Source organism: Aptenodytes forsteri, unplaced genomic scaffold (assembly GCF_000699145.1).
Source record: "Aptenodytes forsteri isolate BGI_AS27 unplaced genomic scaffold, ASM69914v1 Scaffold84, whole genome shotgun sequence".
Classification (NCBI taxonomy): Eukaryota; Metazoa; Chordata; class Aves; order Sphenisciformes; family Spheniscidae; genus Aptenodytes; species Aptenodytes forsteri.
The window spans coordinates 1,334,585-1,350,717 of record NW_008795492.1 but is presented as its reverse complement, the minus strand read 5'-3'; the positions used below and the strand labels follow the sequence as shown (position 1 = coordinate 1,350,717).

The following is a 16,133-nucleotide window of genomic DNA, read 5'->3' as shown; positions in this document are numbered from 1 at the left end:
CGGGCCGCGGGCCGGGCCGGTGGGGCGGGGGGGCGTTGGTGGAGGTGTCGCGCCGGCCGTTGCCCGTCGGGCTGCGGGGAAGCCCGCCGGCGGGACACCTCGGCTGAGGAAGGCGAGCCAGCAGCCCAGCCGTCGACACAGGAGTGGTGAGACAGTCACCTCCCCGCCAGGACTTTCAAGGATAAGGCTTTTATTTTAAAAAGCCTGACCCGTATGACCTGAACGTGTGGGTATTAGGAGGCAAATAAGTAACAGACTGTGTGCTGCCTCAGAGAGGTTACCTTTTCTTGGCATACATCTTACGTGTCTGTGTCCTACCAACTAGACAGAACCTTCTGGTCGAGAACGTTTCAAGGCTAATAAATAGCCCGTTATTGCTGAAATAACATGGCACTGGAGGCACTCGCCAACAAACTTTCTTTGACTTAAAGTTTTGCTGTTTTTCCAGCACAGGTATTTATTTATTGTACGTGACCGACATGAAGCAGCTGGCTTCATGTCCACAGCAGCAGGTGTCAGCCGTGGACAGCAGAATCCACGGGTATGGGATTTCTGGGTAACCACACAGGAAACCGATGAAACAACTCCAAGCTTCACGGGAAGGTTCTCTAGCTCTGAATGCCACCGCTGCCTGACCTACCTATGATAATTACCATCTGCCCAACTACTTGCTTTATTTTTTTCAGAAGCTGTAGCAGCATTGGAATAAACACAGGAGAAAAGCACTAGGATATAAATCTTTTTTCTGACTCAACTTCCTAAATGTTTGTCACACATGTTGACGAGCTTAATCACAACCCCTAGGATGTAATGCAATTCCGGAATGAGGGCGAAGAAAACATCGTATCATTTCTGGCACCAAAACTACAATACTTTTCCAACCCAGCTCACCAGCTTGATGGAAAGGAAAAAGAGGAATAAGGATGATACTGTAAAAGCAAAAACACGCCTGTACTGAATTGTTTGATCTTTTACAGGGTGCTTTTCAGATTGTTCAAGATTGTATGTAAAGAATAGATGCTTTACTCATCAACTTTCAAGTTCATTTACATGTTGCTAAAAGCTAAGAGTATTTTTGTGTACTGTTTTGCACTTAAAAATGATGGAGTCCACCCTTAAAATCCATAATTGCACCACAGCAAAGCTCACACAAAAGCTAATTTCATAAGGAAGTGATGTCAGCAATAATTCTGGTTAGTCTTTGGAGGAAGTATGGACACACGCAGAAGCATGATATATTGCTGTTCCTAGGAGTATTTGCAGCGTCCTGCAGAAGCCACCTCTCTGGCTATTCGATGCAATCAGCCAGCTCCTGGTTTCATCCATTTGTATGATGCTCGCCACAAAAGCAAAAGCACTTACCAATGAAAAAAGCAGGTATTTCCATCATCTCCAACCAGTCAGATTCATTATCTTCCAGCTAGTCTTTCAAGTGCCAGCTCCCAAATCAGTCTACCGTCACAGCTCTTCTCCCACCCTAGAGGGCCCCCAGAGGTACAGTTATCTCGTACTACGTGTTTCTCCGTAACTCGGAGGGGCAGAGAGGAACGCGAGCCTTGCAGGATGCCCTCACCGCCCAGAACACCGGAGGAGATGCTCCACCACACTGCAGAGAACAGGACAGCACGGGGCCCTGCGACACTACACACCCCCCTGCCTGAGCAGCCAGGTCTTTGGAAGCACAATGTAAAATGAAAAAAAAATGTGTGTGTATACATATACATGTGCATGTTTATAAATTTGGTTGTTAAAATCAGAATCCTAATGTGGAAGGCAGAGAATGGTAACAGCAGTAGCTCAGAGTGTGGAAAACTATTAATCACCTCCCATACATTACCTGAGCTATAGAAAGCCAATTGTTTTCTGTATGCTTCAATGTATGACACGGATCATGCTGCGATGTGATGCGTTCTTCCTACGCTGAGATTCTCTCTTAGCAGATGCACAGAAAATTAGATGCCCAAGCTAACTTCAAAGCACCTTTAAAATGAGTTTAATTGCTCTGTGCACTTCGAAGAGACACGTATTTTACATGTTAAGCCTCCACCCATTCACCATATCTAGTATAATAAATGCACCTCAACCTTTTTTCTTATGCCATTAATAAGAAATTAGTCTGATGGATGGCAAAATTGCTCTCATCAGCTATGCAATTAAGTACATACAACAGTAGTTTTATGTAATATCTACACTTTCAATGAAATTCTTCAACTAAAACGTTGGGAGGATACTCATGAATAAGAATTTTCCACTGAAGAAAAAAAAATGTGTGTGATAATTGGGTACTGCAAAATGGATGGCAGGTGTCATCTCAAACTTTTTTCCTAGTCCAATTCTTCAGTGCGCAAAGGGGTGTGTCTGCTAAATTTAGGAAAAGCTTGCAAAAAAAAGAAAGGGGAAAAAAAAGCAATCTTTGAAGTACTTGAGTGTGCTAAAACAGGATAGCAAAATGTACCAGGCACAGAACGCACCGATGAATAATTGAAGCAAATTAACCTTAAGGAGTACAGCATTTAGAAAAATGGAGCTTTAACCTCTCCACTCCCCTCCAGTATTTCTGAAGTCGTATTTTTACATGGTACTTTTCTTTCAGGTATCACAAGGCAGTTAACAGGATAGATATTATTTGATCAGTTTAGTTTATCAGAGGGTGGGCAGCACTACGTGGTGTCACAGGGCTGGGGCTGACGGCTGCCGCAATTCCCACAGTGGAGTTGGTGCAGTGAACACCCTCCTCTCCCACACAAGGTAACCTCGCACTAGCATTAAGGGTCACCGATGCTTTTATAGATGTCTCATTCATTTTTCCTTGGAAAACCAGCTCCCTTCCCTCTGTTTTATGTCTGATTTATACAGGAGACTTGAGTCTTTCACAGATATTTGAAAAATTACAGACAAAATACATTACTAGTTAATTAGACTGATCACTGAAGGCAAAACTAATTGTTGCAAAAGAAAAAGGGACCATAAAGTACCAAAATAATTTCTGTTAACTGTACACATCTGTTGTAATTTCAATTTCAGTTACATTAACATGACACTGCCATTATTCCACCAAAATAGTCTAAGACACCACTAATGACTCATTTGCTTAACACACCCCAGTAACCCGTTTGGTAGAGCAGTGCTCACATCCTGGCTTTACAGAGGGGAGCGGGAAGAGAGGCAAACTAGTAACTGCATTTTCAAAGGGATAAGAGCATCTCAACCCTAGCCTATATAACTGGGAGGGGTAACAACTTTAAACTGATGAGCATACTTTCAACGGGACTTTGAGAAATGAGTTTATAGCACAATCCCTTGGATAACGTTTACTGCAGGTGAGCATCGCGCAAAAAACTGCCATCAGCTGAACGGTTTGACTTCTACAGCTTCAGCTGATTTGTATGTATTTACAAAGATTAGATTCTAGATTTGTATTATTCTAGGTCTGTCTTACTGCTGGAAAAAAGTAAATGTCTCAGTTTTACTGAAAAAAAAAAGAAGTAACCTTATGTCTTTATAAGAAACACATTATCTTTTAAAAGATAAGGTAACTAATGCAGTCTTATTTAATATGCAAGATGCACACAGAGAATCTGCATTTTGGGTTTAACCAAGACTGTACCAATCTGCCATATTGTCAACATTTACCAAGGAAAACGCATCAGCACAGAAAAGCTGACAGTCCCACTAACTCCTAAGCACGTGAGCTGCCTCCTCAATGTTAGTTACGCACATTTAAGTCTCCGTAGAATCCTGCTCTAATTTGGGATTTTTTTTTGTATTTGGCATTTTATTCTCCCCCGTAATTTTCACAACCACAAGTAGTTTTGCATACAAGGAAATTATGAATACATGTTCTTTTTCTTTTTTTAAAACTTTATTAAATTACGCAGTAAGAACCCATCTCCACACAAGTGTTTCATTTCTGGATAGCAGAGGTATAAATACATGAGCCACAGGTGAGTGCATTATCCCTCCCTTCCCCCCAGCTTCCAAGAAATAAAACAGCATGTATAATACACTCCTGTTACTACGGTACTCCAAACAGATTGTTCGTAAGGTTATTTTTAACTGGAGAAAAATAAAAAGGACCGACAGTGTCAAGTGTCTTGTTCTGCATATGAATGTTCTTCACTGCAACATTCAAACACCACCTTTCTTGCAACGCGTGGTGTGGCAGAGGGTTCAGGAAGCAATGGCAGTGGAATGCATTTGCACGGGCATCGTTAGATATAAAGCCCGTGACTTCCCTAGAGTTAATCAGGCAATCAGAATGCAAAAAAGGCCATGTGTCTGTTGAAAATTCTTGCACTTCAAAGTGCATGTCCACAAAAAATTGGCAACGGAGGAGAAAGTGAATTCTAAGACCTACTGAGGAGGCAGAGCAGTTAGCATAGTGCAAATACTGAAAATAATACAAGTTTGTCTATTACTTATGCCTGGTGTTAATTTACGTTATCTGAAAATTACCAGCCAAGCTTTCCTACTCAGATGAACTGCTGCAAATCCACTCAATTAAATGAATTTTATGCCAGTAGTGGGCTTGGCTCAAATCCTTTAATACTTAGGTTTTGATTGAAAAGACCGCTGTATTTAAAGTGTGTTTTTACTCTGAAAAGTGACTAGAATGGCATAAAGGATCTTCCCACGTCTATTGTTTTTCAGCAACTGTGCGTACTGAATTCACCAAGTTTACAAAAGAGAAACTTTTTATACATAGCTGGCACGTTTATCTGGGTTGAGAATGCCAGTGTGCATTTCTGCTTTAGCTATCAGCACCTCTAAGATTCTGTAGCCATAACTGAATTGTGTTAGGTTTATTTGCTCTAAGAAAAGGAAGTCGCCTTTTCCTAAAAGGTGTCCCACTGCAAAAAGGAAGCAAGAAGTCTTTTAGACAACCGGCAGACAAGCAGGACATCGATCTAAGTAAGAAGGTGCCATTTTCAGAGAGACTTTTCTGACCATAATCACACTTTGAGTGCAGAATTGATTAAAAAAAACCAAAAACCTTGGTGGAAGATTCACTATGGATGCATTATTGAACCACCATCTATAGAAGTAATATGGCAAAGGAAAATGACTTTGCAGAAATCTTTACAGATCTAGTTGAACAAAAATTGGAGAGTCCTTCATTTCTTGGATTATACGTATACCCCTGTGAACTGAAGCACTATAATTTACAAGTGTAAACTAAAAGTATTAGGAAAGTGAAGTAAAAAGCATATCACTCTACCTCCACCAGAACATCACTTTATTGTTTATCTGTCATCAACAATGTAAAACTCTACTAGATACTCTATCCTGGTTTTTAAAAAGGTAAAGATTACATTGGATTAGCTACGTCGTACGAAAGAAACTACAGCAATCACAGTAGAATGAGATTGGAGGGACAATTTGAATTACAAAAAAAGTGTACACTGCAAGCAGAGGGAAGTGCACGTTAAATCAAATGCCTGTAGGATTCATTACTTTTAGATGCACAGTGACAATTTTGAGAAACTGTACATAATAGAATCACAGAAATGACTTTAAAATAACCAAAATTACATTTTGCATTTGACCATCCAACTCATAAGTAATCATTGATGTTCTATACTTCAGTGCTTTTGGAAAATTTGTTTACCAAACAAATTTTAAGTTGTTAATTTGACTAAACTGTGAAGTAGAAGGATTGAAATGAAAAGTATATTGGAAGTACGCCTAACCTACAAGAATAAGCCAAGAGGGGTGTATGCAAGGAGAGGCTGGGGGGGAGCAGAGAAAGGAAAGAGGAAAGGGAGAAGAGAACAAAGGCTTTTTCTTCTATCTCAGAAGTTCTTCCAATGCAGCGTCTATCTGATGTACAGCTCTTTGCTTTCAGTCCATTTCTGAAGTTTACATTTTGTAGCCTTTTTCCGTACTAACTGGTCGACTCAACCAGCACTGTTGCCACGCAACAAGAGTAACAAGAATCTGAATGCATCAAATCTTCCCTTGCTGTGATTTCTTCATGGCCCCACTTTTTCTGTTTTTCTTTGAACAGGGTTCGGTGTTTCCTGAATTGTTCACAGGGTCAGGTGGAATTGAGTTCCAAATCACTCTGCGGTTTGTAGCATCCCGATTTCTTTCTGCAGCTAACCCCCAGACACGTTTGCAGTTCTTCCGTAGCAGAAAGACAAACCGTGTTGTTCAAGCGGTGAGCTTTCACCCTTGACCGTGGGGGTTGCAGACCATTGTGTTTAGCGTATCCCTGAGTGCAGCTATCCTGCAGGATTCACTTCCCAGTGCACCGAGATTTCCTAGGTTTCCTCAGATTAAGCCCCAGTATGCATCACCACCGACTGTGGTGCGGCTATGGATGCCTGAGGCCGAGTTGATTCTGGTGGATGTCTGACCTCGCTGAACCAGACTGATCTGCTTTCTCCCTACTCATACCCAGGCAGTCCAACCTTCATACAGCTGAGCCAAGTTATCTAGATTAGTTGCTTCCTTAATCACAAAGTCAACCTATTAAAAAGGTCAAACAAGTAATTAAAAATTAGCTAGATTTTTAGAAGTGTTCAAGTGATCTTAAGTTTTACTGTTGAATGTCACCTGCAAATACAAAGTTTCAGTGAAAAAATCTATAGTAACTGTAAACTTAATCTTATATAACTTTGTGTAGTCCACATAAGAAATAGGAATTTGTACTGCAGGGGCAAAAAAAGATCACGCATTATCTCATTCATAGCCCCTATCTTGAAAATAGTCACAACATTCTCAAATTTATGTGGACATCTGGGTCCCCTGACTCAGTTTCCCAGAGACGGGAGCGTGGTTGCGTTATGCTAGTAAACACAGACAAGTTCTGTCCTTTAGACAGCTGCGCAGATCTCATGTTCTCCCTGGGTACCAACAGCCATGTAACAAGTGTTAGCTTACTGATACACAAAAGGCAATTTTATCCAATTCATGAGTTTATAGAAATCTACGATATAGAAAACAAAAGCATTTGATAAAAAAAAAAATGCAGCAATACAAGGCAGCAGCACACCTTGATTTGCATTGGCATATAAATCACACATCTCGAAAGGGACCCCCCACTCACAATAGGATTTTAGTCTTTAAGGCATACTTCAGCGTACATACACACGTGCTTGCTACCAAATATTTAAAGCAAGGACCAGTACTGGAACTTTACTATTTCAACTCACCTGTTCAGCAACAGACATTCTCCTGTTGGGATCCACATCTCGGCCCTCTAACTTGGCTTTGACCCGCTTCCACACGCTAACTGCATATGAATTCCTTTCCTGCACAGCTAAAGGTACGAAATAAAATCAATTCAATTTTACATTCCTGCACAGAAGCCCACGCTGAGGTGTTTTGGGTTTTTTTGTTGTTGTCGGTGGTTTTTTGTTTTTGTTTTTTTAAGCCCTGTATTTACCTTTTCCTGTTTTAGGGTCCCTGGCTGTTTTTTTGGGACTACAGGCAACACTTTTGCCAGTTCCCGGGACTGTGCTTGGAGGAGTATCTGCTGACGTGGCAAGATTTTTCTGAATTAGCTTTCTTGCATTCTGTGACATCACCTCTGGCTGAGTTTTCTGCCCTGTATTGCTACGTACAGCTGTAAAGAAAGTTTAAAAGCGCTTAAAGTATTCAAAATGATATATTATAGATACAAGAAAAAGCACAATTAAATGTGTATCAAATGCAGCTATCAGTACTTCAGTACAAATGCATTTTAAACTCTGCACCAGTCCTCTCTTCAATCTTTCCATTTTCTAATTTCTTTCACTTCATAAACAAGAGGTTTTGTTCCATTGCAAAACATTTACTTACATTAAGCAAATTTTTATGGGCTCGCTTAACTTTTAATACTATCATTTTGTATGGCAGTTATAAAATGCAATTCTTGTTCTTGATAGAAACCAGGAACCTGCGCTTAGTCCAAATATTGACAGCAGAATAATCCTTTAAATAGCAAGAAATCTGTGCTCATGAGAAACTTTATTCATGTTTTTAACTGTAAAGTAATGAAAACTTTGCAAACATGAATGCATTTGTAGGGTTTCAGGATTAATTCCAAAGTCACTATAAATTTTAATACTAATTTCAACAGAAATTACAGTTCAGTTGATATAGGTGACAATGCGTTCCATGTATTCTGGGCTTTGTGGAGTGAATCCAGGTCTCGAAGGCTATTCAAAGGCTATGATCAGTATTGTATGCTGAATGACTTGAATTTTATAGGCCTTTATAATCTTATAGAGATTGTATTTCAAAATTTAATAAAAGTTATGATCCCCTCTCTAATATGATGATGTTTTAATGTTTGTACTTTTTCAAGTATTACCTGCAGCAAAGGTTGGCTGATATGTAGCAGCTGACGTTGGGCTTGAGCATTCATTTGATGTATCCGTGACTAAGGGTGATGCAAAACCCACTAGATTATTGTAGACACTAGGAAACATAATGGAGGTGATAAATACTAAGACAACCACCAAGGAGGTACCCCATGCTGTGTGTCTGCTATATATAAGCAGACAAGCAACACGCCTTCACCTGAGAGAAGGTGACTTCCTTACCTTTGGCTCTGTGTTTTTAGTTCTTTCAAGGTGGGAGTTATTTCCTGCAGCATTTCAACATGTTCCTGACTGCGGACTTGACCCATAACCTGAACTAATGTAAACAAAACTGTCTGAATATTATCTTGCCACGATTTGTATTCGCCCAAGAACTGCCTAACACTATTCTCATAGGGAACATCTTCACCATCTGCCAAAGCCGCTTCTTCATCCTGTAGCAAAGATGTGCAAAAAGGTTAATTATTTGCTATATTTTGGCTAAGAGAAGAAAGTTGAACATTTCTTAGCCTTTTCAGCCCCTCAGTTTGTCATTTCACTACAAATAGCCATAATTTTCAGTAATTACATTTCAAGAAAATAAATTTGAAAAAGATCAAATGTTTTACTGATTAAAAAACAAGAGGGTTTGTAAACACAAAGGAAATGTTTCAACTGCCAAATAAGAGAAAAGGTTTAATTCAACCAAAGCCTGATTAGCCTAACTCTAGAAATAAAGCTTTATGAATTCTTAGAGATGAAATGAATATTATGTCTTGAACTCCATATGCGCAAACACATTTCATTGTTTCTAGATACTTTAAAAAGCACATAGTTACAAGTGTTATTTTTCTTAAACTATACTGACATGGGTTTGAGGAATAAATTTAATGAAGTTTTAGGCATACCTTTGCCATAGCTTTCAGTAGATGTTTGACATCTCCAAGTTGTCTGTTATGACCCGTGAGCACAGTTTTAATACTATCCACCAGATTCTGAATTGTTTCACAAACTGTTTCTGTTTGCTGTTCTCTTTCTGTTTGTACTGTTCTCTGTGTAGATATTTCCTGGGTCAACTGCTTGTGAGCTGAGTGAAGCCATTCAGAGCTGCCAATAGGATGTTCAAGACCAGTGCCCTAAAAATAACAGAACCATTTTTGTATCTGTATCCAGAGATAAAATTCAATTACTGTGTAGATGCTACTGCCGAGTGTTTAGCAGCTGATGGAATAAACTCTGTAATCCACATCCCATTAGAAGGTATACATAACACTAATTTAGAAGGAAAGACAAAATTGAGAACTCATGATTACAGCAATTCTGTAATTACATATTTTGCTTTGACCCTTACTTACCACTCTCTGAAGTAGGCGAAGTTCCAGTTCAGAGACTGAACTGTTGAACTGCGATGCAAATGAGCACATTTGTTGACAGCGTTTGAGAAGTTCAAATAATGCAGCATCAAGATTTAAGGCTTCTGCTGTTCTAGTACGTAAACTTTCAAAATGAATGATATTACTGCAGAGGAAAGTGACCTAAAAAAATCAAAGCAAGAGTGAGAAAAACTATTCCAATTAAACTGTCTATTACACAAACGGCATTTGTTCCATGTCCTTAGAAGGGAGAATATTAAATACAGCAGTAAAGCTGCTCTGTTACAGTAGCGGTATCATTTCAAGGTCATCCAACCCTGCAGCAATTCTCTCAGAGATTATTCATATTGCTTTTAAAGTGGGATTCCCAGAAGTATTTGCTTATCTGTGTTTGCTCTTTAGATGCTGAGGAGGAAAAATATTTTCTACACAGATCTCAAGTAGGAAATAAAGAGTGAACACATATTTATCAAGTCAATAGTAATATATACTTATGTATAGTACCTGACTTGCTCTTTGACTTTCTTTCAGTACAAGGTTTCTTCTTTCGGCAATAGTGGCATCAAAATCTTGCAAGACTGGTGCCAGTGCAGGATTAGCACCTCCTGCCCATTTTAAACGCTGCTCAATACTTGCTTCAAGTGCTGCTAGTTTCTCCTGCATTGGGGAAGAAAAAAAAACCCCAAAACATAGATATAGATAATCCATACTGATATATATCATCTTAACCTTAACTGCCTAACTTTAAAAAAAATTACACATACACATGCAGGACACATTCTTATACCCATATATATATATATATATATATAAAAAAAGAATGTGGTATTCATGATTGACAAATGTTAGCTTATGCTGTTTAAAGGTTTATTTTCAGCAAACATCACAACTGGATTTGATTGTTATGGAAACAAAGTCACCTGTCCAGATTTTAACCCACCAGGAAAAAAAAATACAAAAGTTAAAAGTAATCACATTTCTAGACTAAAAATTATATAAAATCATAGCAGTCCTGAATTATTTTACAAATGATCTTCAAAAAATGATTACAAACAGTACCTTCACAACTAAAAAGGAAATTAAAATTCAAGAAGGTAAGCAGATTTATTTTAAACAATTAAACATTCTATATTATTGATACCGAAAAGTCTGAAAAGCTGAGCCAAGCCACAGCACACAGAAACGTTAACGCACAGAGTAACTGATTTGCCCAGATCTACAAAAGGAAGCTTCTGACTCTTAGCTAGTAAAATGATAGTAAGGATGATCTAAGTCAGACAAACTTAAAGAATGGGAGCATGATCAGCCTTCAGAAGGAAAGGTACTTTCACATATTCATATTTTCGCTCATGAAACAGATTTACTGATATTCCAGAGAATATTTTGTATGAGACAGCAAAATCAAACAATGTAACAGTATATATCGGACAGACTGAAAGAGGTCAATGAAAATACCACTAAATTTGTGCTTCGATAGCAAGAGAGAGAACATAATCTGGAGGTGGCAGATAATTTTGCAGTTTGTGTTAGAGTCTCACTCCAATATGCTGCTGAACAAACCTCCCAGAAGCAGTAGTACCTGGACTGTTGCAATTGAAGCTTCAATCTGACTGAGCGTGTGAAGTTTCTTTTTCATGCTGGCTAAAATTGCAGAACGAGGTGGAGGAGTAACAGAAATAGCTTGTGGGCGGCTGATGAGGAGATCTTCATGCTGCCACTTTAAGGAAATAATGGGAACACTTGATTATCAATATTGCTCATCACAGAAGACTTCGCTTCACTAACAGCGATCCTAGTACTCTGATACACTTTATAAGTGAGGGCATTTTAAAAGGGCTAGGTGTCAGATGACACCAGCACGCTTAAAAAGTTCTGAATCATTAGAAGGTATTAAATTATATAAGTAGTTGTAAACTATGTTTTGCTGGCTTGGATATTTATATATATTTATACCATTAATCAGTCATTAACTTACTAGAATTGATTTCCTTGATCTAAAGGAAAATCCATCAATATTCAGGAACAGTTCACTTGTGATGCATTAAAACCAAGACAATTTTGCTTACCAATCTATGAAATGGTTTATTAACTGACAGAGAAAGCCTTTACCCTTAACCTACAAGTCACTACAAAAGCGAAGATCAATGATACTACAATACAACTGGATACCAGCACAGAGTTCAAGGTACACAATGGCATTTATCTAAAGCCTCAGAAGAATGTTTTCAGGATTGATACTGCTGCTGTTTATATTTTTTCATGAGGCAAACAGTGGAGCAAGGAAACAGTTAATACATTACAACTTTGAAGGAAAGGTACAAGATGACATTCAGCAATGCATACCCTCTGTTTAAGCAATCTCCTCCCTTAAAGTCATAGTCAGTTTGAAAAAAGGGGGAGGATGGGACAACATCACTAGCAAGAAAGCCAGCGAATGACTTCTTTACTAATAAATGACTTAATGGTTATTGAAAAAAAATTACATGTATTGACTTGAAAAAGAATTTACACATTGCCACATTTGCATCTTACGAAGCAGCTAGTCTTCAAAAGAAGCTAGCTTTAACACTTTTTTCCTTATACATTTACAGAATAATTTAAAACCAAAATACTTTATCAAGTCCGTTAAAATACTCTAAAGCTCATTCAACAAAATATGAAGTTCTTGTTATGCTCAGACACAGTAACTAAAGCTCACTTTCCACAGACACAATTTGGAGAGAAATAACATGCATTGTGGTCTTACCTGGAACATGGCAATATGCAACTGTACTCTCTGAAGACTGGTCTTGCAAGATGAAATACTAGTTTCAAGTCTGCGCACTAGATCATGCTTCTTCCATGCTGTATCGTATGAACTAGCTAATACTGTTGCCCTGTTCATGACCAACTGCGAGAACTTGCCAATTTGGATATTGTGCTCCACAGCTTTCTTGCACAGGTCATCCACAGAAACTTTGCTTTCTGCTCCAAAGTCTTTAGCCTCTACCTGAGCAATGATATCAACACCCAAAGCGCTGATGAAACTGCACAAAGTAAGTCCCAAAGCTTGATTTGGAAGGCCAATTAAAAGCTGTCTCACAAAGTCAGCCGTAAAAGCCTTGATTGGTTTGGCCATTTGGTCTTCACTAAAACAAGAGTTTCTGTAAAGGGCTTTCACATTGACAATTTGTACAGGTCCATTTACTGCATTCTGGTCTTCAAGCGAACTGATTCCTTTTAAAGGAAAGAAATAGTATTTTTGTTATAAACAAAACATTTGATGCATCTAGTAAAATATTATCTGACTTATAAACACAGCAAGGTTACAGGAATTAATTTTTAATTTCTGCATACTTGCCATATATGAAAGGTAAGTTACAGTAAAAGTGACCATTTTACATTCTTCTCAAAAGGACACGGGATGAGAAGTGAACAAAGCGATACTGAATATTTGATAACATTTATTTACCTGACAATGTTTTAGAAAAGGTACCGCAGAGCCTGAAAAATTCTTTAATTGTTTGCAGTCTCTTCAGAAAGAAAATTTCCTCTAGAACTTGCCGATTATTGTCATCATCAAAGAAGTTAACTTGGGTGCTGCGGGCTTCCCTAATTATGTCAATCTTACGCCAAGCAACAGGTATTTCCATCTTGTTTAGCTGAGCAATGTAAAGGGAATAAATTAGTTTTGTTTTTATAAAACTTTCCTATTCCTGACTCAGTACTCTGAAAAGAACAAATCCATACCTTTTCAATCAATAGACCAAATGCAGTTTCCACTTGAGCAAACATTCCATCAAAGGCTACCAAAAGCATCTGACCAGCTGACATTTTGGGAGTTTCATCAACTGAACCATTTCTTGGCTGAATCAGCTCACCATACTGAGCATGAAGTACTCTTAAAAAAAGAAAATTTACAAGTTTTTGCTTAGTCTACAAGAAATAAATAGGATTTTCTTAAACTGATTGATCCCACAGCTAGAGCAGATTGCAATTAAGTTGCATCTGAATAAGGTGAAATTTTTGCAGGCTCTTCCTACCACCTTCCCCACCCCACTTACCACATGAATCCTAATGCTGGTCTCATAAGAACAGCTAAGGATACCATGTAAGACGGGATTGTATTAAAGGACCAGCTACAAAGCTAACTTAAAATACAGGCAGAGGATACAGACTGTACTTCCTAAGAGCATGGTAAAAAAGTTATGAATTGTAAGGGACATAAATATCACCTTTCTTTCCTTGAAAACCAAGTACTGGTTTTACAACATACACATAAATAACTGACTGAACAGAGTACGGGGTAAAAAGGTGGAGGATGAGGTCTCAGGTTATGGCTGAGATGGTTTAACAGCTTGCCACTCCTGAAAGGATGGTCTTATCCTGTCCCTCCCTTATATCACTTTCGACCCCCAACTAACAGGCTGAGCAGGCTTGCCAACGGGTAAACCAGGAAGAAAATTAACCTGAGAGAAAAAAGGTAAGTTGTTTTCAACTGGTATAGCAGCCTTCATTGTACCACTGATGGAGCCACCACAACTGGCTCAAGGGAAGCAGCAAGATCACTTCTACTCAGCAGGAAGCTTTTGAATTGGCTCAGTTGTCTACCAAACACTTCCCCAGAAAGGTACTGTCCCACATTACAAGATGCACAAGTCTTTTTGTTTGGTTAGGAACCTGAGAGAAAAAAGGTAAGTTTTCTTCAACTGGTATAGCAGCCTTCATTGTACCACTGATGGAGCCACCACAACTGGCTCAAGGGCAGCAAGATCACTTCTACTCAGCAGGAAGCTTTTGAATTGGCTCAGTTGCTACCAAACAACTTCCCCAGAAAGGTACTGTCCCACATTACAAGATGCACAAGTCTTTTTGTTTGGTTAGGGTTTTGTTTGTTTGTGTTTTTTTTTTTTTAATCAAGTCACTGATTCATTATGCAAAAGCTGCTCAAACCTCCTGACAAGAGGAGTGCCATGGTTACAAGCTCTCCCTTTCACAGGTTCCTCCCACAAACTAATGGACCGGTTCCTATTTTTAGCATCCCTTAACTTCAAACATAAAATCACAACTACATATTTTGGAAAAAGCTGACTACCAAAAGTCAGCTTTAAGCAGGTGTAAACGTCAATTGCCATAGCTCTGTATTTCTATGTATGCATGTGGATAAACACACTAACACAGAGAGGAAACGTGCGCACTTTAGACACTGCACTCTGCTTAAGGGTATTCTTGGGCAAGAAAAGCCTGTACGTCAAACAAATAATAAAATGTAGACAAACTAATGTTCTGCAGTCTTCATTCTCTCATACCTGAACTAAAAAAAGTGATTTACCTTGCAACATCAATGTAATGAGTATGTGTTTCTTCCTCTAGTCCCATAGCAGCATTTCGTAAGTAGGCTTGAAGAGATTCAACCAATGTTTGCAAAGAGACTCCATCAGTTGTTTGTTCAATAAGATTATCTAATTCATGGAGCATACTTTCTAAAGTATACTCTCCTTTCATTAAGCACCTAAGCGCTTCAGGAAAAATGATCTGTCGGAAGTTTGAGTTCAATTCCTGTTGGGAAGTAAGTATGAAAACATAAGAAATTTTCCCCTCTCAAAAAGTATCATATGCAACACCTTTCTTATTTTAGTATTACACCACCCTGCGGTAGATATTATCTAAAAGATAACATGATGGTGATCAGCCAAGGGTCAAAATCTACTCTTTTTTTTTTTTAATTTAAAGAAATTGGGAATACATTAAACCCTGCACAAACCCAAAGGTTTGACATTTGCACAATGTAGCAACAGCTACCTCAATAGCATCAGCAGCAATACCTTGCAGCAATCCTCAGCAGAGGATTAGTGGTAAAGATCACACTTTGCAAGTCAACTTCATCAAATTATGTAGCTTTGCTTTTCCATTATGTAACTATGAGTGAGTTAAACTATTTACTGAATTTATGATTTGCTAAACTGATTGGACTAGGCAAGGGAAAAGAATCAAAAACTTGCCAGACAGTGATTATTTTGCTAGAGTCCTACTCATGCCACAGAAATCAGCGCAGGTAAGAAAAACAGTACCTTAAGTGGCATAAAGCAATTTCCCCCAAGCAGAATGCATCAGAGGGCTAAAGGCAGCTACAGAAAGAACCAACCAATGTGCTCTGCCTCCAAAATAAGACAAGACACACCAAAAAAATTAGTTATCTTGACTGCTCAGTGAGCTACACATCTTACCTAAGAGCTCACAGGGAGGACAACAATGTGTGGGTGAAAGATCTCAGCTGCAATGCAATGAAATTGCATGCATGTTTCTGAAAAATTTCTGAAATATTAATACTTTGAAGAGCAAAGAAACAAAGTGACGAAAATCTCAATGCGCTTACACAGGTTGGTAGGAAAATATTTTTCAGATACAATACAGTGGAACCAAAAGCCTCAAAAAGCTGTTTACACCAGCCACAGTTTATAAACCACTTAAGTCTTAAGCAGATATTTTACTC

General features: G+C 38.6%; 1 protein-coding gene across 1 annotated transcript in view; it reads right to left on the bottom strand.

The window, feature by feature from the left end:
- Positions 1-3,843: 3,843 nt before the first annotated feature.
- Positions 3,844-16,133, bottom strand: part of SMG1 (SMG1, nonsense mediated mRNA decay associated PI3K related kinase) — a 59,988-nt gene continuing 47,698 nt past the window's right edge. The window contains exons 50-62 of the mRNA XM_019472671.1: positions 14,973-15,199; positions 13,391-13,541; positions 13,113-13,302; positions 12,408-12,877; positions 11,241-11,378; positions 10,166-10,318; positions 9,644-9,823; positions 9,197-9,424; positions 8,532-8,743; positions 8,300-8,406; positions 7,391-7,570; positions 7,158-7,264; positions 3,844-6,471 (exon numbers count right to left, since the gene is read on the bottom strand). Of these exons, the coding sequence (XP_019328216.1) occupies positions 6,394-6,471; positions 7,158-7,264; positions 7,391-7,570; positions 8,300-8,406; positions 8,532-8,743; positions 9,197-9,424; positions 9,644-9,823; positions 10,166-10,318; positions 11,241-11,378; positions 12,408-12,877; positions 13,113-13,302; positions 13,391-13,541; positions 14,973-15,199 (2,421 nt within the window). The 3' untranslated portion in view covers positions 3,844-6,393. The remainder of the gene's footprint in view (positions 6,472-7,157; positions 7,265-7,390; positions 7,571-8,299; positions 8,407-8,531; positions 8,744-9,196; positions 9,425-9,643; positions 9,824-10,165; positions 10,319-11,240; positions 11,379-12,407; positions 12,878-13,112; positions 13,303-13,390; positions 13,542-14,972; positions 15,200-16,133) is intronic.